The 18,869-nt window shown below is 45.1% G+C and overlaps 1 protein-coding gene across 8 annotated transcripts in view; it reads right to left on the reverse strand.

Moving 5' to 3' along the window:
- The window catches only part of DLG5 (discs large MAGUK scaffold protein 5), a 1,254,082-nt gene that overhangs the window by 1,177,928 nt on the left and 57,285 nt on the right, over nucleotides 1–18,869 (reverse strand). For 4 of the 8 annotated variants that reach the window (XM_086922103.1, XM_086922109.1, XM_086922108.1 and 1 more), the window contains exon 2: nucleotides 11,323–11,394. The exons of the other annotated variants lie outside the window; for them this stretch is intronic. In XM_086922103.1, the coding sequence (XP_086778229.1) occupies nucleotides 11,323–11,394 (72 nt within the window). The remainder of the gene's footprint in view (nucleotides 1–11,322; nucleotides 11,395–18,869) is intronic. 8 annotated transcript variants of the gene reach the window in all.

The raw sequence follows: 18,869 nt of genomic DNA on the forward strand, positions 1-18,869 counted from the left end.
TCCTTCTTACGCCTCTCTGCATCGCAGCCCCCTGGCGCGTTTGCAGAGGGGGAACTAATTCCCCTTGAATACTGGGGGTTCCTGGGGGCCAACTAGACCACCAGGAGCCTCCAGTATGCGCCAGGGGGCTGCGTTGCTTTGCCCCGGAGGGCGGTGGTCCCCGGGGCAGTGTGGAGGGGGATTGGGCACCCCCCACCCTTCTTTATCACTATGCCCCCGCAATTTGGTCCCCCTGGGGGGTAATTTAAAAAAAAAAAGGGTTTAAAAAAAAAAAAAATTGGCCCTTGGGGGTCCTTGTGGGACCACCCTGGCAGGCCTAGGGGGTCAGGGTGTTTCTACCCTGCCCCCTTTTTGTGTTCTACACGTTTGTTTTTCTGCTTTCTTGTGCCTCGGTCTACTAAGCACAAGATGTCTGCCAACTCTTCCTGGTTTGGAGTGTTGACAACCAATGAGCATGCAGCTTTCTCGGAAATGTACGCGTACCGTACACGTCCATCCGCGGACCCTTGAGCGCACGGTACACGCACCCGCGATTTTTTGGGAAAAAAACATTTTTTTTTTGCCTTGGGTGTCCTTGTGGGACCCCCTGAGCAGGCCTAGGGGGTCAGGGTGCTTCTACCCTGCCCCCTTTTTGAGTTCTTCACAATTATATTTCTGCTTTCTTGTGCCTCAGTCTACCGAGGCACAAGATGGCTGCCAACAATTTCTGTTTTGGAGTGTTGACAGACATTGGCAGCCAATCAGCATGAAGCTCGCGCACACGAAGGCCCGCGCATGTACGTGTACTGTGCGCGTACGGTACGCCTACAGTGCACGCTTATAGATATATATGGGTTTTCAAATTCGATTTCCTCAACAACTACTGGAGGGATTTACACCATTTAAACAAAAGTGTGATCTGCGAATCAGACTCTAACATTTTGCCAAATTTCTTGTAATTCCGTTCAGCCGTTCGGGCTGTAGCTGTGTCTAATCGTCCTATGGAAAATAACATGGGGAAAACACGTTTTGGGACCCCCCTTTTTTCTCGGCCCCTGCTCGACGAATCTTCCCGAGACTTTCAGGGAAGGAGCGGAGCGGGCCATCTTCTTTGAGAAATTCGCGAAGATTCAACAACCGGCGCCAAAGTTATTCCCAATAGAATGTTGCTGATGTCCTATGGAAACTAGGTCCTAACTATAACTACCTACTGGCGACCGCCAGTAGGTAATATATATATATATATATTATGTGGTTTATATTTGTGTGTATATTTAGTCTTATCTATGGTGTGTGTGGTTATTAATGTGTTGTTTTATGTTGATTCCAGCCTTGATGAAGTTCCTTTAAAAGGAACGAAACGCGTTGGCTGTTGTCCTGTCACATTTTACCTCAAAGAAGAATAAAGAATTTTGAAAAGACCATACTGGCTTAAGTGTGACTTTATCCCTGGTGCTGCCTCCACCTTTTCCTCAATGAAAAAATAATGAAATAAATTTGTAAGTACAACAACACTTGAAAATCTGAGTTTATCTAATGCATCTTTAATCTACATATACTCACTTCCTTTATACATCTATATACCTTCCATGTCCTTGGATCTATATATTTATTACTTTTCTCCTAAAAAAGCATGTTCAATGCACTACCCTATTTCTCATCCTATACCTCTATCAATATCTTTAATCTACATATACTTACCTCCTTTATGTATCTATATACTTTCCATGTACTTATGGATCTATATATTTATTACTTTCTTCTAATTCAGCATATCCAATGCACTACCCTATTTCTCACCCTATACCTCTCTCAATATATCTTCTACCCCAACTTTCTGACTCATCTCAAAGTTCTTTCTTTCAACTACTCTTTCCAATGCACTACCCTATTTCTCACCCTATACATCTATCAATGCATCCTCTACATCCACACTTTCATTTATGCCAAACCTCATACCACTACTATGATCCCCAAAATAACCCTTTCTAGACTCTCCCCTACTCTACCCCTCCTTGCATCATCTGACACCTCTTTTACTATACCGATCCCCCAAAACAAGCCTTTCTAAACTCTTCCCCCCCCCCCCCCCGACTCCTTCCCTCCACATCCCTTTTTAGGTTTCGCTGGGGGACGGATCTGGAAGCTCCGCCTCCAGAGAAATCTCTTGATTTCAGTATAGTGACTCTGGAATACGCCTCCCTGTCCCATTGGCTAGCTCCATAAATAGAGGCTAGCCATTGGAACAGAGAGGCGTCCGTCATGGCCGGACCAGATTCGGGGGCGTTCCCGAGAATCTTTGGCTTTTGGCTACGTCATGATACGTCAGCCAAAAGCCGGGAACGCCCCCGAATCTGGTCCGGCCGGGCCGTGCTTGCTGCTGTCCTGGGCATCGTGAGTGTTTTTCCCCGGCACGTTTCCCGCCTCCCTCCCGCCGTTCGTGTTCTCTCCCGCCCCCCTCACGCCCCCTGTGTCCTCTCCCGCCCCCTCCCGCCGTCCGTGTCCTCTCCCACCCCCTCTTCTAAAATTTTAGAAAAACCATGACTGAACAAATATTGACCAAGTCATTTGCTTTACCGGTACGTTTCTCGTGTAGTCTGCTTTCTAGATAAAAAGAGTTTGGTTACACAATATTTCTTCTATTTTGTTTGAGCCAGAACTGGTACAACAAACTATACGAAAGCACAGAAGCAATCCCCACATTGATACGCAATTTCCGCTGCATAAATGTGTATTCGACGACGGCCATCTTGGAACGACACCAATTCCACTGCAGTATAACGGAAGCTTCTGTAAGCGGCAAATCAAAATTAAAGTTTTTTGTATCATTAATAACAAATTATAAGTATTTCGCCAAGTATATAAATAAGGATTTTGTTAACTATTCATATGGCGATTGTAGCAAAAGCGTGACGTTGATGTAAGTATTACTTTTATACTTGTGCTGAACGCTGAATATGTTAACGATGATTGATAGACTAATTAAAATTAATTTGATTGTCTCGAGAACATGTGGCGCTGTAAGTAATGAGAATCGGCAACGCTAAAAGATGGCCATTGGAGCCCGCCAACGCAGACGAGACGCCTCCTGGTGGGTGGACGGCTTTCTGGTTAACACGTCTTCTCTGTTTGTGGATTCCACTCTATCACCTGATGTCATCGGCCCGCCTCCCTCAGTCTTGGCGGTGTATAAGCGCCATTGCTTCTCGTCGGTACATCGCGAGCTTGTGGGCGAAAGTTGAAACGCCAACGGCAGCGTTGGGGGGAGAACAGATAGTGAAGCGCTTAAAAGCACCGGAAGGACGAAGCGGCCACCCTGATTTTGGGGAGACAGTGGGACTAAAGAGAGCAAGGCTACCGTCTTTATTACATGCCGTGTCCGGCGAGTGTAAAACAGGAGAGGTCCGGAAGGTACTGCATCACAGTGGCGGGCATGTTGATAAATAAATAAGTCCCTGCCCCTAAGAATAAATGCCGATGCCCACCACCGGCGGAAATTAAGCACTGTGATTCAATTTAGCATCAAAGGATAGTGTTAATTGTACTCTTACCAGGGTCTCGTGTACCCGCTGCAGCCAGCCTCAGTCAGAAGTCAGTGCTGCCAGCTGGTGATAATTGATTCATCCCTGATTAGAGCGGACTGCGGGCTTGGCTGGGAGGGGGAGGAGGGGGCGCCGAGGGGGTGTTGGAAGCAGAGCTCAGTCAGTGCCAGGATTATCTCTTCGCACCCCTGGCTCCATCAAAGGCATTAGGCAGGGTGACAGGCGCTGCACTCCTCTCTACATGTCATTTACGAGCCAGCGGCGTCCCACAACGGGGTGAGCACCTTATAGAATGTTTTGAGGTGCTACTGACACACCAGTATCTTACAGATATTCGTAGGCCTTAGGTTCGATTGGGTCCCACCTGTCTGCAGGGGTCTGCGTTATACCCCTGTAAAATAAGAACCTCAGACCAGACCACACATCTAGAGTGGGCTCTTTCCTCAGGGTCATAATGGATACTGTTTCCTGTCCTCGACTTTGTTGTGTAGCCTAATGCATTCTGGGAGTTGTAGTCTTGCCTTGCTTTCACTACACTAATTAGGCTAACAAGCCTGAAATCAATGATTGAAAGATGAAAAACGTGTGCTTTCTAAACCAGAGGTCATCCGAAATAGATTCTACTTATCCCTGCTAAAATATATTGCACAGTCTCACTATCATGTATGTCCCACGCATGCACAATGTACACACACACACTCAACACATATACTGAATGGCAGCACAAGGGCCTGGGTGCAACATTTAAGCAGAACTTTTACCCCTGTGTGACTTGGAGACCACACTTATTTCATACACTGAAAAAAGTTCTGGTCATGTCTATAAAATTGGCTGGTATGCTGCTACCACATCTTCATGTCAACAACCCAGGACATGGACAGTAGCCATATGTCAACAAAAGAGGGCATGCTTAGACTTAGTTCGTCCCTCTGGATCACAGAACATGTCTTGGACCTTGGCGTTACCATGTGGCTGCTCTTCACAAACAGGACATCGCCAGCCACACAGAGCACAGAAGCTGCTTCACGCGACACTTAGCGCTACACGAAAATGTAAATATGCAAGAGCGGTAAAATGCGCATACATCCGTTAAAAAAATAATTTTAACTAATGTTTTCTGGAGAAATCCACACTTATTTCATATGTAATTTTATGACATATAATAAATTAAAAAAATACGCTATTAGAACGTGTTTTATGATCCAGTAATGCCGATTCGGGGTTCAAGTGACAGGTATAAATCACGCGTCCTAACGCGTGGTTTACGTCCTTGGCGTCTGTATGGATCATATTGATTATGTAAATATGAACCATCTAAAATCGAATTGCGCATGATGTCACAGAGTAAGCTTTCGTAATACTGCGCTTTGCATAGCTCTATGGTACTCTTGGACTTGTATCTGACCTGTTTCACCAGAACAAAAATGCTAATTGAATAAAACGCTCGTATCGCTCCACCCGGGTACACATTGTTAGCATACGGAACAATAGCGCAGTGGGCAATGCGCTTGCTGCTGGCCTCTTCGTGTAACCTAACAGTGAAATCATCTAGTATCAAAGCGCTGCGAGAATTTTCAGTGTGTGGGTTTTTTTTAGACATGACCAAAGACATATTTTAATTATATCATAATCTTAAGCAATCTATCAGTTTTGGAACCCTGGAGCAAAGTTGAAAAAAGAGCAATTTACTGCCAGTTAATGTTCTTAAAAACGCAGAGGTTTTTTAAAAGTATTTTTAAATACCCTGAAAACAAGCATTTACAATGCAACGGTTTCGCCTTTGGAAAAATTAGAGCTATTGGCAATGTAAATGACAATGCCATTTATTTATCTGTTTTCAAAACCAACACATAAATACAAATTTTGTCATTTACAATGCCAATAGGTCAAACTTTTCCAAAGGCGAAACCGTTGCATTGTAAATGCTTGTTACTCATCCCAAGCCTCCTCCTACTGCTATGACCTCTAAAAAAAGAAAAAGTCTAATTCCTTCACTCTTCTATCCCTCCACTATCCTTTTTCAATCAAAATAACAGACTAACATGTCTACTTCTTAAATTTCATATTTCACTATACTAATTCACCACTAATCCTTTATGGGTTCCAGAGTAGTGTGTTACTCGCTGAAAAAGCGCTTCAACAACCCATCAGGGGTAGCAAGCTCTATTTAAATGCAAACCTCTTTCCCTCTTCTATCCTTCCGCTATCCTTCTAAATCCAAATAACTGACTAACATATCAACCAACCAAATGACTTTCATATTTCACTATACTAATTCAACACTAATCCTTTATGGGTTCCAGAGTAGCGTGCTACTCTCCGAAAAAGGTCTTTGACGCCTGGTATGGGGTAGTAAGCGCTATATGAATGCAATTACAATGCAATATAATACAATACATGGTCCACTAGCAAGATGCAGGAAACCAAGAAACCTCACAGCTGCTCTCACTGAAACCCAGGTCAAAAGGTTGAGACATCAGTATCATGGACCAAATGTCCTGCACTTATTGAGGCGGAAGAAAGGCTCGAATCGTTATCATGTACAGGACGGCTTGGTTGAAATGGAGCCTCTGTGAAGGTCAGATGCGACATTGGCACTCTTATGGAACATCCCAGAGATGTCATACAACACAACCCAGGCAAAGTACCAGTCACTGCGCGCTTGGGACTTAAGGTAACAGTGCTTATCAAAAGCATGCAGGATGACCAACTGGCAGCCCGGCAGATATGAGCTGGTGGAACACCTCTGCTGAGAGCAACAGGTGTCAAACTCCTAAAGGTGAGGGCACACATCCCTTAGGAGGGTCTTTCATGGACATAACATAGCAGATCTTGTTACAGAGGATGACCCAAATGGAAATGGCATAACAGGCCAATGTCATGCATATCTTGGCTGCAACGAAGTCCACAAACAGCTGATAATCTACTCCAATCTGACAAGTGCGGTCATTGTACTAGGATACTGCACATTAAGCAACTTCTCAAACTCATTGGTGGATGAAAAGGCAGGAACAAAGATGGAAGAGTGATAGAAGGAGCCATGTGACAAGCAGATACCACTTTAAGAAGAAAAGATGGGCAGAACCAATTTATCAAGTAGAAACCTGTGAATAATGTCTGATCCAAAAGGGCTTTAAGTTCACAACACTACATTCTAAGGTCACTGGCACTAGATAGGCAGGTTTCAAAGTTAGATCTGTAACCAGAGAGCCGTGAATTGATCCAAATGGGAATGAAAGTAGTAAAAAAGATTCAGTTCCCACTGAGAAACCGCAAATGGAGTGAAAGTAAACAAATAAAGCGTACAATTCAGAAAACATGCTACTAATGGCAAATTAAACAAAAAATGTCGGTCAGGAAGCCACATGAAGGCAGACAGAGCTGCATAATAGCCTATTTCAGAAGCAGGACTAGGTCTAGAAGGGACAAAATAGTACAAATTATAGAAGACTAGAATGGCGGGATTGAAAAGGATTCAAGCCTTTCCACTTGCACCAGTGAACAAATCCATTACAGCGTCCTGAATTAATGGCTTTGTAGCAGGATTTCCAAACCACTAAAATGACAACTGCAATCTCAGATGGTAGACACTACTCGGTCCCCAAGGGTGCAACCGTACTGTCTGAAGACTGGGGAGGGAGGACTCAACCCCGCTGTGGCAAGAGCATATTTAGCCAATGCAGATTAAGAGCAAGCTGATTACAGAGCGTAAACAGATCAGCATACCAGATCCTCCTTGTAGCCTTGGGGGCACAGACCCAACTCTGCTTTATCTTCCCGCAACTTGCACAGAATGTTTAACTACAGCAATGGGTCAAAACATGTGTGTCAGAGCTGCTGATTCTGATAGTAGTCCTGCAGGAACCACTCAAACGTAAGTTTATCCCACATTTGGTTCAGAGACATGTTGACAAGACCAACATTTGAAAATCCAATCTGAAAATCATGCCAGTCACTTCACGGTGTAGCTCCCACTCAAGGTAATAAAAGGAGAATAGACTCAAGGCACCCACTTTCATGTAGAGAGAGCCTGCAAAGTTGAGCGTAACTTGGGAAATAAACAATTTTCTGCACCCACTGCTAATGGGGAGTAGTCATTCTAGTACAGAAATACATGGTCTCCTAACTCCTCTAGGTTATTCCCCCTGCTACTGGTGAATCCAGACCCACCAATACAGGGTCTACAACTGCTCACTACTCTCTCATTTGAAATAGTCGATAAAGCTGGTTTATGTAGGACAGAATCTGAATGACGCTCCCAAGATTGAAAAAAGAGGTCTTCATGGTCAAGTCAACTGCCACCCAATTGAAGCAATTTTATGGGCAAGAGTTGCGCAGATAATGATTAAAGGCCTTAAGACGTCATACTCCAAGATGGACACCCCACCACAAGGAGAAGGGATCGGTGACCACAATACCTACACCTCATTGGAGGGCCGAAGGGCGGCAAACCAGCAGGTTGGAGTACATATCAACAACTAGCTATTCATCAAAGTACAAAAATACATGGACTCTCTAGGTGAAGCCACAACATCTACGAATATTTTTGTGAGACATGCAGTTGTCATGCCAAAGAGTAGGACCATGAACTGACCGTACAGTGAATCTCTAGGAACATATGTCCAGGAGCAGTTGGTTGTTGGGAAAGGTCTGTGAAACGTGAAAGTGGGTGCCCTAGAGGTCCACGATGATAGCCAATCCCCTGCATTGATGGCCATCAGGACTTGGTTTAAGGATAACATGTTCAACTTGTTCTGCCAAACACACAGGTTCAAGAGGCAGAGGTCAAGCATGTGTCTCAGACCGCCACCCTCCTTGGGAACCCGAAAGTAAATGGAATAGTCACTTTCTTCAAGTGGTTTCACTTCAAAGTGCTCTCTTTGTGCAGCCAGGCAAGAACTACCGCCTCTAAAATTGGGACGTTGACCAGTAAGCACGTCCTTGTGGAAGGAGGGTGGTCCAGAAGGAGAGATGGGAAGGTTAGGTGGTAATCCTTGCAGATGGATGGAGGACTTCGCAAACTGATATGATGGTATCCCAACTGATGAAAAGATGAAGTCATTCAACCTCTGGACGCTGGAAAACTCAGCAATGAAGGCTGCTTTTCAGGAAGCGGGGTAAGGAAGAAAGCCTCTGTCGATGAGACAGACAAACTGTGGTACCATACATCTACAACACTATACATATAGGTTTTCAACCTTATTTAATATGGGTGATGGAAGCACAACACCGCTTTGTTCTGACAAGACTATGGCTGAGCAACATACACCACCTTGTTACCTTTCTCAATATAAAACAGAGGAATATAACGGCAATACCGTGTCGACGTGAAGCACTTTGCATTTTTTGCTTTTTTGAGGAAACCATTTTTTTAATCCATTTCTTATGCTATGGAATCCCCAGCCATTTAGCTTAATATGATATCATGTATTTGCATTAGGAAAATAATGTCTACATATTCTGGATCTGTAGTGCTAATTTTTTATCGTGCTTGGAGTGTCCCTTTTTAGGTCTCGCCTACGCAGCGCGCAAGCACTGCTTTGGAGTGACCTCTTGGAATTACTCCAGGTTTTTGTGGAAAATCATGCATGTTCTGCACTGTTTCCAATGAGCCCTTGTGCATGTATGGCGTTTGCCTTGCGGGAGCGAGCAGAGGCACCATCTGTTTTCAATTATCATGCTCGCGCTATGGAAACAGATGGTGTCTCTGCTTGCTCCTGCAGGGTAAACGCTGTACATGGAGTGAGCCTCAAAGCCGTGTTTGCGTTATCTTCGTGTTAACAGTTTGTATCTTCTTGTATTATGCCCCTCTCTCGATTTCTGTCTGCCTCCACTTGCCATTACTTTCCAAACAACGTTCACCAAAGGTGCCTTGTTTTCAAGTGACATCATTGGTGGCTGGGGGCCCAGCTGTGACCGTGGGCCGCGGTTAAAGGGTGACTCAGTACCAGCTCCATGTGTTGTCGGTGGCCTGCACTGGGACTGGCAGAAGTGCAGACGGCGCAAAGGGTAGTGTCTGCGCTCTGCTGACAGGTGCTGTCGTTTAACACATCTTGTGCACATGGCACATGCCAGCGTGCAAGGGCACCCGGGCCGCAGATTGTGTTTCAGAATAAGGGAGAACTGTATGTGCCTTCTGAACTTCAGGAAAACGTTAAACGTGCAGAGAAAGTCACCGCTACTGCCATGAAAACAGGGGCATTCTCTCTTAAATGGGAAAATGTGTGTTATAGTAATTTCATTGCCTTAGAAGTGCCCGTCTCGTTGAAACATCCCTAGTCACTTTCTCAGATGGTCACTTTTTCAGACATGGCAGGCGGTGCCTGGGCCAATAGGAGTGGAGGGACTGCTGGCTCCCAGACGCTTTTCCCATTTCTATTGTGTGCTGTGTTTACTTATTTCGAGCTGTGCTTGCTGTCCCCGCAGTCAAGATACAGATCTGCCTGTTCGAGGGAGCACATTCAGGCAGTTAATCTTCTGACAGTCTAGCACTTTACATCAATCAATCAATACCCCCTGCCCCCTCCTCAACAGACACTACTGCTCAGGGCGAGGGCCACAATTCCAACAACCAAAACAAACTCGCTGACAGTGTGCTGCTACATGCTAGCTCGTACCTTAATGCCACTGTTCATGCCTTAGCGCTAGTTCTCGTTTTTTATTTTGACGCTGGTTTTCATTTTTTGTGCTTGCGGTTTGATTGAGTGCAACGCCCCTGTTGTCGCTTGAGTTGAGCTGAACAAGTTTCCTCTAGCCTTTGGTTTCTTTGTGTCATGTTTAAATCCGCCCATTTAAGTTTGCCATCAGAATCTATACTATCAGTATTCCTCTCAACAACTCCTTGTTCAGCAAATAGCAAAGAGACACGGAAGCCCATCCTTATAGCTGAAAATCAAAACTACAAGTCCCATAATCCTTGCTACTAATGGCTATGTACCGGAGCTGACTGAAGGTGCTCCAGCTGGCAAAGGGGCCTGATCCAGGCCATACCTCCTTTACTGGCGCTGACCGTCCCACTCTGCAAGGCTGCCAACCCCCTTCAATCACAAAGCAATCAATGCCTGGCAACATCTGGAACCTGTTCCAGTTTCAGGTCTTTGCCACTGCAGGCTCTGTAGTAACACTGGAACAGCTTCAACTCAACATAACCTGTTAAGACAACGACAAAGACAGTAGGTCTGGATAAAAATGTATGAGATCACCAAGGCGAGACCTATTGGCTATGCCAATGCTTGTTATACCCAACTGTCTCATGATGTGTTCATGGTTTGTTTATACTTAGTGCTTTTATGGCCTATGCTGATAATTACGAAATGACATTTTTTTTATACCTTTTTTGGTTTAGAGTTAGACAGTATATACGTAAATAGGGATGAGATTCAGAAAAGTCATATTTGTCGAGAGACTAGTGGAGCCAAACGTTCCTCATCCCAGAAAGATGAAGTGTACCTCCAAGATTTACACAAAACTATTGAATGTATAATGCAATAGGTAGACACTGGTGACCAACGTCCAAATACCATACGTTCTGAAGCCGATCTCTCTCTAAAATAGTAAACATTAAATAAATGCTTGCATTTACGGACCTCAGGAGTGGTGCTCCCAAAGATTTTCTATATAATATAAAAGGCCATAAAAACGTAGGCATACACATTTTGCACACGGGACACCTTGAAAATGATGGCCTGTTGGTTATGAATTTAGTTTTGTTAAGAGTCTAAATGGCAATTTTTTCTTACTATATTTTGTTCACAGGGATACAATTTCACGGTTTGACTGCATGAAGTTTTGCCTCACTCACCAATGCTGCTTAGGGAGCTGCTGCTTTCGGAATCGGAAGGCATTGTGGACAATACACTATAGGGGGACCCATCTATGAATAAACAAAACAAAAACATGTTAGCCAACAAGCTAATAAGATGGCTGAACCACAGCTTTTCTATTAGAAACAAAACTTTATTTGGTTAATTAAAAACTCACTGCAGCAGGTGTAAATGTGCATTAAAGTAATAAAACGAGTCCTTTGGCTGAGACGACATCTGCTCCATTAATGATGCCGTGAAACCTACCTTTCCCCCAAAACGTTCCTCCATATATTATGCAAAGTAGGGAGAACCACCCTTTCATTACATCTTTAAGGTAATGCATACTGTGTAATTCTGAAACTTTTTAATGTAGAAGCAACGTACTTATACGAGAAGCTATGTAAAGACTTATCAATCCTAAACAGAATTCTAAGTTCAATGACACTAACAGCGGAATGCGAGTGCGGATAATGGATAGATCATGCCACACCATTGAATGTATTGGTGTTCGTATAGCATGAACCTAGCTAAGGGACAATGGACCGATGCACATCATGCGAGGTGCTGTGTGGCAAAGACAGTCTGTACATTAGGAGCTCAAAGAAATTTGTGCAGTTTACACATAATTTGAGCATGGTCCGCTGCAATTCCATTACGCAAATCTTCTATAGCTTCTTGAATTCGGCATGGTTACAGAGCACTAAAGAACTTTGAAGTGAATGAAAATCGGCAAGGTACTGTTACTCAAAACACAGGAAAGTGAATATACTAGTCCATTGCCATTTCTTTCTCTACACATGTGCTTACCTACCTCCTTCTGCGCTCTACAAGGTCTGGTCAAGAGTGAGACTGGTGTGGCTAAAAAACGAAATACGATTTAATTAATTAATAAATGTGTAATTAGACCTTACTGTATGCCATGCACATGTTGTTGACCCCTATGTGGCAGTATTAGAGAGTTGCATATATGGACACAAGAGCAAAGTCTTGTATGAATAGCAGAGCACTTCGAAAACAGTAAGTAACCTTTGTATATCATCTGCTGTCAAACTCATTCTAGTGGCATTTGGATATGACAGCACCACATAAGGAAGGACTGGCCCAACAACCAAACATTTTGGGAGTAAATCATGAGTTTGATTATAGATATAACCAGTGTCCAACCCTTAAAGGATAGTTTAGTGATGCTAATGACAGTTTATATTTAAGTTGTGTTAATTTATAAAGCACAACATACACCTTGTAGGTTTCTTTGCACTAAACTGCTGAGGGACTTTAAAGCCACAATATTGCCACAATATGTTGTCTTTCAGAGGGCAACGGGAACGCAGAGGCTACTTAGCCCATCCATGGGGGGTTTGAACTTTCACTCGTGATGTCGCAGGGCCAGACTTACAATAGATTCTATGGCAGGACCGGAGGCTCAGATTATGCTTTTTTTTCTCCGCATTTTATTAAAACTGTTCTCACAGCAGCCTCAGAAAAGCTTTATCGAAAAAAATATCTTTTCTTTTATCACCAAAACAAGATAACATATTCCATTTCGTTGAACCTACAAATCCCAATAGTCCGAGTAACTGTCCAAGTGCAGTCCTTCCTTAGTGTTGACCAGGGCTAGATAGCAAGTCCCTCCTCTGTGTTCCTTCTCTTTCTTCGCTGCTCACGCAGCCAGTTAAGTCATTTTTCATTGCTCTCCTGTTTTATCTGTGTGTTTCCCTGTAGGGGACCCCAGAGGGAGGGGAGCGAGTTGTGGGGTTTGCTGTGTTACCTTAATGGTATTTTGCCTTGACAGAGCCCCGTTTTCATCGCAGGAACGTTTTCGTTCCCGACGCCATTCTCCCGGTTGAGTGCGGTGCATAAACGTCCGCCAGGGGGCGCTGTGGCGTCTCGTTGCTCCGCAGCGCGGGGGGTTTTCCTCACATAGAGGAACCGCGCTGTGGAGCTGCGTCTCGTCAAGAGCCTTGCCCCAGCCGTTATCTTATACCCGGTTTTCGGGTCGGTACTAGCCCGTGATTGCTGGTGAACACCCCGCGAGTGGTCAGTATTGCGGCAGAGATTGCGTTGAGCGCCCGAGGGCAAGTTTGGCACCGCGCTGGTAACTGGTGTGGCTGAGCGGGGGCTTGTGACCCGGTCTGTTGGTCAGAGGGTCTGCGCGCTCCTGAGGTGTGGTGCCCCCTTGATTGCCTGTTGTTTTGGCCCCAAACAAAATTGCAGTCCTGCGGTTTGCTCATAACTTAGGCGCAGACCCATAGTTTTAAGGCCATTGCCCTTGCCCTTCATTTATATTCCTGAGGCCTGGGTGCTTGCGCGGGACGGTCATGGACCAGGAAGAATATTATGAGGAGGATGCTTCTCACTCCTACCTCAATGATGACAAGTTTTTCCAAGCAGTGGATTCTTCCATTTACCACTGCGTCACTGAGGTAGTGGGTCCCATGGAGGATCGCCTGTCGGCCCGTATCGTGGAGGAATGCGCTAAGCTTGCACAAGCTCACTTGGGGGCACCTGCAGAGCTTTTGGATCCCTCGGGAGAGGACCCCCGGCCCCGAAGAGGCATTGCAGGGAGGGGGTCCCTGGGGCTGTTCAGGGGGTGGACAGAGGCGTCTTTGAGCGTCTGTGCGACGCTTTTTTGACGAAGACGACCGCCGCCACCAATGCGCCACCCTCGGTTCCCGACCCTTCGGTGGCCTCAGGTACCGCTCCTCCTTTCCCAGGTGTGGATTCCCCTGACTCGGACGAAGATGGGAAGTCTGTGCGGTCTTGGCGTCTGTCGATTTCTGCTGCGGAGTTACCCCAGGACAGTTTGGGCATGCTGGAACCGGACAAGATCATCGATCTGTGTTTCGCGGCCTGGACACCTGGGGACAAGGTGGTGAAGTTTGTGGCAAGCCGGCTCCGCAAGCCCATTGAGAAGGAAGCAAGAGGATGCCTGCGGGGTGAATGCCCTAGGCCCACGCTGGAGGGGAAGGTGGCGATCACACCAGACCTTGATCCCAAGATGGCTACTTTCATGGCGAAATTCATCAAGGACCCGCGTAAGGTCATAGACCGCTCTTGGCGGTCTTGCCAAGATAAAATTGTTAGACGCGGTTGGGCCTATAACTAAAATTCTGGACATGGCGGAAGAGGCGAAGGTTTCGGGCGCCGCCATCTCACGGGAGGTTCTCTCGAATTGAGCGAAGAGGGTGGTTGTCTTTTTAGGCAACGCCAACTGCGCCTGATCGATGGAATGCCGTAGGTCCCTCTTAATCAAATTGGACCTGAAGTTGGGAGACTTGGCCTCTTCGGAGGCAGGGGCTGTGGCCCAGGGGGGCCTCTTTGGAGAGCCTTTTATAAAGGAACGGGGAACATTTGTATCGACGTTCACTTCCCTAAATAAGGCCCAAACTAACATCAACAAGCACTGGCGTTGCCAATAGGTCTCGCAGTAGGAAAGTTTGAGCTATTGGTTTTCTAAATTACATTTTATTTTTTTGTTTTGTGATTTACAATGCCCATACTTTTAACTTTTCGCATTAGGAAAGTTGGAGCGATTGGTATTGTAAATGACACTTTTTTAATTTATGTGTTGGTTTTGAAAATAGCAAAATTAATAGCTTTGTCAGTTACACACATCAGTTTATCATTTTCATCAAGCATCTACATGTACCACAGCCACACACGGGTACATTTTGTGTTATATGCCCAAGTATCACAATCTGAGGCCACAGATTCCCAAAATATGGCAATAATTACCATGATTATGGCAGGATTATCATAATAATTAGAATTGGCACCATCAAAGTTCTCAATTTAGGCCTCAAATTACCGCCTTTATAGCACTGCTTGCGTTTTTGCTGGAACTGACACCGTAGTTGCACATGGTACCCCAGGCTTTGCCACCATTATTCCAGGCCCAACACTCTTGCAAGGGTGGCAAGTGGACATAAATGTCCACCTTTTGCAACACATTATTAGCGTTATGCCAGGGCCAGCAACACCATGGATGGGCACCATGATGCAAGGACTGCCTTCGTTATTAAAACATAAATATGAAAAGAAAACTAAAAGCCATTGTCATTTACAATGCCAATAGCTCAAACTCGCGTAAATGCGAGACCTATTGGCTATGCCAATGCTTGTTTTATGTTTGAGACGGACCAGAGAGGGTTTGACCAGAGAAACAGTGCATTGGCGAAGTAGGAGGAGATGGTACAATCCGTTGTAAATCTGCCACGCAGTAAAGATTGTTATCAGTGTTGAAAGAAGCATCTGTGTTTTTTATTGCACCGTGACCATGTATTAGTAAATGTTCCCATTAGAAAGTGCTCGCATACGGGTGGGGCGGGAGGCATGGGGGTTGGAGGTTAGAGGAAGGCTGTTTAACCATGTTCAGGGACTGCAAATTGACTCTTGTAGCGTTTTTTTCTTTAAAAAAATTGAAGGTGTAAGCACAGTAGAAGGTCCTATAGCCTAAAAGCATTTGAATACTAAATTAACTTTGCAACGAAACTTAGGAACCTTTGGTTGCAACAATAGTAAATTAGAAAAACAAAAAGGGTGTAGCAGCGGGAACAGGTAGAATGCTTTGTAGTTGTGAAAAGCTATAAAGACTGCGATCGTCCTTCTCAGAAGCATGCCTGTGTTTTGTTGAATCGAAAAAAGTTGTCTCTGAAAGGAATCAACAGGAAAACACATGGTGGGGGCTGGTGGGAACGCAGGGGAGTGGGGTTAGGAGACTTTCTGTATTAACTATGTTGGGGTCATTGAACACGGTGTGCTGAATACGTTGCGTGCACTTCATTTATGTACAGACAGGAAAATAAAATCCCTTCCATCTGAAATAAAAACAATGTAAGCCAAAGAACACAAAACAAAATTGTAAAATAAAGCAAAGCCCTTTGGAAGAAAAAAACACGTCCGTTGCAAACAGGGAAAAAGGTCCTTCCATCAGAATTAAAAGCAGATCTAGCCAGGAAACAGAAAATATTTCTCAAAATAAAGCACAATTCCTTCACAAGAGAAAAACATGGTCCGTTCCTAACAGTGAAGACGCAACCGCTAATGAAGCAAAAATCAGCCTTCTACTAAAGATTGTTATCTTTAGGTTTACCGCATCTGTGGAATACACATTACCTAAATTGAGAGAAGCAGCAAAATGTTAAAGTTAAAAAAAAAAATGCAGATCACTGCTAAAGCCCGCAAGGCAAGCTGTATGCACGTTTAAATCAAGCAACTCAAAACCCCTAAATAAACATGTTCCTTACAACAAATAAATATCGCAAATGCAAACAATCAATGTCCTGAGCAAATGGTGGGGGCCTGAAGGAGGAGGGGGTGCGAGGGATGAGTGAGGATGGGGTAGCAGGGGAGGGAACACGGCCTGGGGGAGGCTGGCTGGGGAGGGGGGAGGAGAAATCCAAGTAAGGCTGTGCGCGGGGAGAGAGAGGGGAGGTGCTGGAGCTGAGGAACAGATGGCCGTGAGAGTTTATGGCCCAAAAGCGCGTGCCTGTGGCCACGTGAACTCGAAGAAAACCGCACGAAAAAACCCGTGGTTTCACGAGTATTTTGAGCACTTGAATTCTCGCCATTTCCCATTCCTTCGGAATGGAAAAGGCGAGACCTAAAAAGGTCTTTCAGCAACGTTTCTCCCAGGGGGCCGGGCGTGGTAGGGGCCGCACACCGGGCCGCGGCGGTCAGAATGCCGGCAATAGAGGGCAAGGCTCAGAGCGAGGCCAGTATAACTCCTCAGCCAATTATACCAACTTTTACCCAACGAGAGGGCAACGTTTCAGAGGCCGTGGATTCAAGTCCAACGCAGGCAACAACAACAACTGTGAGTGTTAGCCCAGCATTTAGGTACAAATTGGAGGTCAATTAGCGGCCTTTCGGGGTGCATGGGAGGCACTTACGTCGGACGCGTGGATTTTACAAATGGTCCGCGGATTTCACGTAGAGTTTTACGAGTATCCAAGACAGTCAGGAACCCCGCGTCCCATAGATTATTCAGTGGCCGATGCCAAGTTGATCGACAAGGAAGTCGCGGACTGGCTCCGCAAAGGCGCTGTTCGGCCCTCGGGCTTCCTCAGCAACATTTTCTTGGTGGAGAAGACTGACGGGGGCAAGCGACCGGTGGTCAACCTGAAGGATTTCAACGGATGGTTGGTTTATCGGCATTTCAAGATGGAGGGTATTCACCTCCTCCGGGATGTCCTTCTGCCACACGACTGGATGGTGCGGTTAGATCTGAAGGATGCTTATCTGGTGATACCCATCCATCCCCCTCATCGTAGTTTCCTCCAGTTTCACTGGGGAGGACAAGTTTTCGAGTTCACCGCCCTTCCATTCGGGCTTTCCTCGGCCCGTGGTGTTTCACGAAAGTGTTGCATCCGGTGATAGAGTTCCAGCGGGCCGGGGGATTCGGAATATTGTCTATCCAGACAATATCCTGTTGATGGCCCAATGTCCCGAAAGACTGCACCTTCAATTGCGGCAGGCCATCTCCCTTTTACAAGGGCTAGGTTTCATTATCAACAGCAACAAGTCGGTTCTCGAACCGTGTCAGCAGGTAATTTTCCTGGGTTTTGTCGTAGATTCGGTCCAATGTTCATTGAGCCTACCAACTAGGAAGATGGCGAAGATCCACCACGTACTGCGACAGACTTTTGCCAAGACCCAGACCTCCCTAAGGCAAATTGCCAGAGTTGTGGGGCTTCTTTCCTCGTCCATTCAGGCAATCTTTCCGGGACCCCTTCATTACCGGGCGCTCCAGCGTTTAAAAGCCCATCATCTCAGGAAAGGTATGGCCTACGATCAAGTGGTTCCTCTCACGGAAGAGGCCAAGGCAGAGATGGCTTGGTGGCTGTCCCATATGGAAACAAGGGATGTCCCACGTTTACAGATCCACAGGACCTGTTGTCCAAACGGACAATTCTGTATATGTATGAGTCTTGGGCGATCTAGTCCAGACTTGGCAGCAATATTCAGTTAGTATTTGATATACACCTTGTACAAATAAATTCAAGAACATTTTTTAAAAAACAGGTACATAACAAGAATCAAAGATTTTAAGTCGACGCAGCGTTTCGGTTTTCTTTATTAGACACCTTCTAACTGGTTAAATTACTAGAGCTGTCCCTAAATCGCCAGTTGTAAAAAGATAAAAGTTACTGGCAGGGATATCTTACATACGAGTCCCCTCTTCCAACTCTCTCCACAATTGATATAGACCTTTGTAACTGTACAATGATGAGGGGCACTAGTGTAAACTTGGAGCAATAACCATTGACATTATGTAGTGTGGCAGTTTTGAGACACACATAATTTGTACAAATATGGAATCAAAATACCATGGTTTTAAGAAAGTTGTTTGTAGATAAACACTATATTATGTTTTCTACTTAAATTGTATAAATCTATAAAGTCTAGGTGACAGAGAGTTAACTGGTAGGAAAAGAAAATGAGGCTTTTAAATGTGTGTAATGTAAAAATCAATTAACAGTGGGTAATCTCATGTTTTTTAAATAACTTTTTAGAATCGGTCCTGAAGAAGGCGTCTAATAAA

This window comes from Lissotriton vulgaris, chromosome 5 (genome assembly GCF_964263255.1).
Source record: "Lissotriton vulgaris chromosome 5, aLisVul1.2, whole genome shotgun sequence".
NCBI lineage: Eukaryota > Metazoa > Chordata > Amphibia > Caudata > Salamandridae > Lissotriton > Lissotriton vulgaris.